Source organism: Hemiscyllium ocellatum, unplaced genomic scaffold, assembly GCF_020745735.1.
Source record: "Hemiscyllium ocellatum isolate sHemOce1 unplaced genomic scaffold, sHemOce1.pat.X.cur. scaffold_578_pat_ctg1, whole genome shotgun sequence".
In the NCBI taxonomy this organism is placed as follows: Eukaryota; Metazoa; Chordata; class Chondrichthyes; order Orectolobiformes; family Hemiscylliidae; genus Hemiscyllium; species Hemiscyllium ocellatum.
In genome coordinates this window covers 47,501-52,022 of record NW_026869122.1, presented here as the reverse complement: position 1 = coordinate 52,022, position 4,522 = coordinate 47,501, and the positions used below count along the sequence as shown (strand labels likewise).

Here is a 4,522-nt window from a genome sequence, read left to right as displayed (position 1 = left end):
CACCCTCCCTCACCCTCCCTCTCCCTCACCCTCCCTCACCCTCCCTCACCCTCCCTCACCCTCCCTCACCCTCCCTCTCCCTCACCCTCCCTCTCTCTCCCTCACCCTCCCTCTCTCTCCCTCATCCCTCCCTCACCCTCCCTCTCCCTCCGCCTCTCCCTCTCCCCCTCCTACCACTCCCTCCCAGCCAGCACCTCCTGGAACAAGCCGAGGTGAAGGCCTCCAACCTCCAGGGGCAGTGTTCCTCGACGAAGCAGAGACTGGAGAGGGTCACCCTCGAGAGGGACATGGCCGTTCGGGAAATGGAGGAACTGAGGGGCTCCCTATCCAAGGTAGGGCCGGATGGCGGGCTCCCTCCCTCGGGAGGACCCTCAACTATCCCCTCCCTCACTTAACCGGACCCTCCCTCACTCAACCACACCCTCCCTCACTCAACCGGACCCTCCCTCACTCAACCACACCCTCCCTCACTCAACCACACCCTCCCTCACTCAACTACACCCTCCCTCACTCAACCAGACCCTCCCTCACTCAACTACACCCTCCCTCACTCAACCGGACCCTCCCTCACTCAACCACACCCTCCCACACTCAACTGGACCCTCCCTCACTCAACTACACCCTCCCTCACTCAACCGGACCCTCCCTCACTCAATCACACCCTCCCTCACTCAACCACACCCTCCCTCACTCAACCGGACCCTCCCTCACTCAACTACACCCACCCTCACTCAACCGGACCCTCCCTCACTCAATCACACCCTCCCTCACTCAACTACATCCTCCCTCACTCAACCGGACCCTCCCTCACTCAACTACACCCTCCCTCACTCAACTTCACCCTCCCTCACTCAACCGGACCCTCCCTCACTCAACCGGACTCTCCCTCACTCAACCAGACCCTCCCTCACTCAACCACACCCTCCCCCACTCAACTACACGCTCCCTCACTCAACCACACCCTCCGTCACTCAACCGGACCCTCCCTCACTCAACTACACCCTCCCTCAATCAACCGGACCCTCCCTCACTCAATCACACCCTCCCTCACTCAACTACACCCTCCCTCACTCAACCGGACCCTCCCTCACTCAACTACACCCTCCCTCACTCAACCGGACCCTCCCTCACTCAATCACACCCTCCCTCACTCAACTACACCCTCCCTCACTCAACTACATCCTCCCTCACTCAACCGGACCCTCCCTCACTCAACTATCCCCTCCCTCACTCAACTTCACCCTCCCTCACTCAACCGGACCCTCCCTCACTCAACCAGACCCTCCCTCACTCAACTACACCCTCCCCCACTCAACTACACCCTCCCTCACTCAACCACACCCTCCCTCACTCAACTACACCCTCCCTCACTCAACTACACCCTCCCTCACTCAACTATCCCCTCCCTCACTCAACCGCACCCTCCCTCACTCAACTACACCCTCCCTCACTCAACTATCCCCTCCCTCACTCAACCGCACCCTCCCTCACTCAACCGCACCCTCCCTCACTCAACTTCACCCTCACTCACTCAACCGCACCCTCCCTCACTCAACTACACCCTCCCTCACTCAACTTCACCCTCCCTCACTCAACCGGACCCTCCCTCACTCAACCAGACCCTCCCTCACTCAACTACACCCTCCCTCACTCAACTTCACCCTCCCTCACTCAACCAGACCTCCCTCACTCAACCACACCCTCCCTCACTCAACCGGACCCTCCCTCACTCAACCGGACCCTCCCTCACTCAACCACACCCTCCCTCACTCAACTATCCCCTCCCTCACTCAACCGGACCCTCCCTCACTCAACTTCACCCTCCCTCACTCAACCGCACCCTCCCTCACTCAACCACACCCTCCCTCACTCAACCACACCCTCCCTCACTCAACCGCACCCTCCCTCACTCAACTACACCCTCCTTCACTCAACCACACCCTCCCTCACTCAACCACACCCTCCCTCACTCAACCGGACCCGCCCTCACTCAACCGGACCCGCCCTCACTCAATCACACCCTCCCTCACTCAACTACTCTCTCCCTCACTCAACTTCACCCTCCCTCACTCAACCACACCCTCCCTCACTCAACCGGACCCGCCCTCACTCAACCGGACCCGCCCTCACTCAATCACACCCTCCCTCACTCAACTACTCTCTCCCTCACTCAACTTCACCCTCCCTCACTCAACCACACCCTCCCTCACTCAACCGGACCCTCCCTCACTCAACCAGACCCTCACTCACTCAACTACACCCTCCCTCACTCAACTACACCCTCCCCCATTCAACTACACCCTCCCTCACTCAACCAGACCTCCCTCACTCAACCAGACCCTCCCTCACTCAACCGGACCCTCCCTCACTCAACTTCACCCTCCCTCACTCAATCGCACCCTCCCTCACTCAACCACACCCTCCCTCACTCAACTACACCCTCCCTCACTCAACCGGACCCTCAACCCTCAATGAGACCCTCACTCACTCACTCACTCAACGGGACCCTCCCTCCCTCAATCCGTCAGCGAGGGTGACGGGACGGGTCAGGCGCTAGGAGGGACCCTCCCCACCTACCACCTCACTCCGCGATCTTGCCTCACCCTCAGGCGGAGCAGTCGACGGCGGAACTCAGCGCGTCCCTCGGCCGATCGAGGGCGGAGGAGGCTGCCTCGAGGGACTCCCTCGCCAAGATGGCCGCCCTGAGCGAGGCGCTGGCTGAGGACAAGGAGGCGCTGGGCCTCCTCCTGCGGGCGGCGGAGGGGGAGGCGTCCTCGGCGAGGGAGAGGGCCGCCGAGGCGGAGCGGAGGTCGGCCGAGCTGAGGGAGCGCGGCCTGAGGGACCAGGCCGAGGGCGAGGGGACGAGGCAGGCGCTGCGGCGATGCGAGGAGGAGAGCGGGAGGCTGAGGGCCGAGGCGGAGCGGCTGAGGGAGGCGCTAGCGGAGTGCAGGGAGCAGGCCAAGGAGGTAAAGGGAATGGGGGAGGGGGGGGGAGGGAGGGGGCGGGCGGCACGGGAATGCAACAACAACTTAACCGTGATACAACAACAACCCCCATCGCGATACAACAACAACCCCATCACGATACAACAACAACCCATCACGATACAACAACAACCCCATCACGATACAACAACAACCCCCATCACAATACAACAACAACCCCATCACAATACAACAACAACCCCCATCACAATACAACAACAACCCCCATCACAATACAACAACAACCCCATCACGATACAACAACAACCCCATCACGATACAACAACAACCCCATCACGATACAACAACAACCCCATCACAATACAACAACAACCCCCATCACAATACAACAACAACCCCTCTCACAATACAACAACAACCCCATCACAATACAACAACAACCCCATCACGATACAACAACAACCCCATCACAATACAACAACCCCCATCACAATACAACAACAACCTCATCACCATACAACAACAACCTCATCACCATACAACAACAACCCCCATCACAATACAACAACAACCCCATCACAATACAACAACAACCCCCATCACAATACAACAACAACAACCCCATCACAATACAACAACAACCCCATCACAATACAACAACAACCTCATCACCATACAACAACAACCCCATCACAATACAACAACAACCCCATCACAATACAACAACAACCCCCATCACAATACAACAACAACAACCCCATCACAATACAACAACAACCCCATCACAATACAACAACAACCTCATCACCATACAACAACAACCCCATCACAATACAACAACAACCCCCATCACAATACAACAACAACAACCCCATCACAATACAACAACAACCCATCACAATACAACAACAACCTCATCACCATACAACAACAACCCCATCACAATACAACAACAACCCCCATCACAATACAACAACAACCCCATCACAATACAACAACAACCCCCATCACAATACAACAACAACAACCCCATCACAATACAACAACATCCCCATCACAATACTACAACAACAACTCCTCTCTTTCGTCTCCACCACACCCAGGTGGCCAGGGAGAGGTCAGACGTCACCCGGTGCCTAGAGGAGTGCCAGGAGGTGGCACGTGCCCAGGAGGAGACGTTGGCGCTGCGGAAACGTGAGATGGAGGAATTGGCGAGGGAGAAGGCCGCGCTGCTGGTGCATCTGGATAGCGCCGAGCGGGACATGGAGAGGCTGCGAGGCGAGATGGAGGAGTTCAGGTACGGCAACACAACAGCAGCCTCACCGAGTACACCAATGCAGCAACCAATACAACAACAACCTCACTGGATTCCAATGAGTCAAACCCTCTGTCTCCCCTCCCTCACCCGAAACGTCCCCACTGCAGAGGCGCCAAAGAATCGCTGGAGAGCGCGCTATTCGACAGCGGGAGGCAGGTTATGGAGGCAGGCACCCGGCTGAGACAGCTGGAGGCTGAGGTGGAGACGTTACAGCAGGGGAAGGAGTCTCTGCACGGTATGGGGGAGCGGGGAACTGCGC

The 4,522-nt window shown here is 57.8% G+C and overlaps 1 protein-coding gene across 1 annotated transcript in view; it reads left to right on the top strand.

Annotated features, from left to right (window-relative positions):
* LOC132813960 (rootletin-like) overlaps positions 1-4,522 on the top strand; it is a 60,306-nt gene that overhangs the window by 27,476 nt on the left and 28,308 nt on the right. Inside the window, exons 5-8 of the mRNA XM_060823319.1 lie at positions 188-332; positions 2,610-2,966; positions 4,049-4,242; positions 4,371-4,498. Of these exons, the coding sequence (XP_060679302.1) occupies positions 188-332; positions 2,610-2,966; positions 4,049-4,242; positions 4,371-4,498 (824 nt within the window). The remainder of the gene's footprint in view (positions 1-187; positions 333-2,609; positions 2,967-4,048; positions 4,243-4,370; positions 4,499-4,522) is intronic.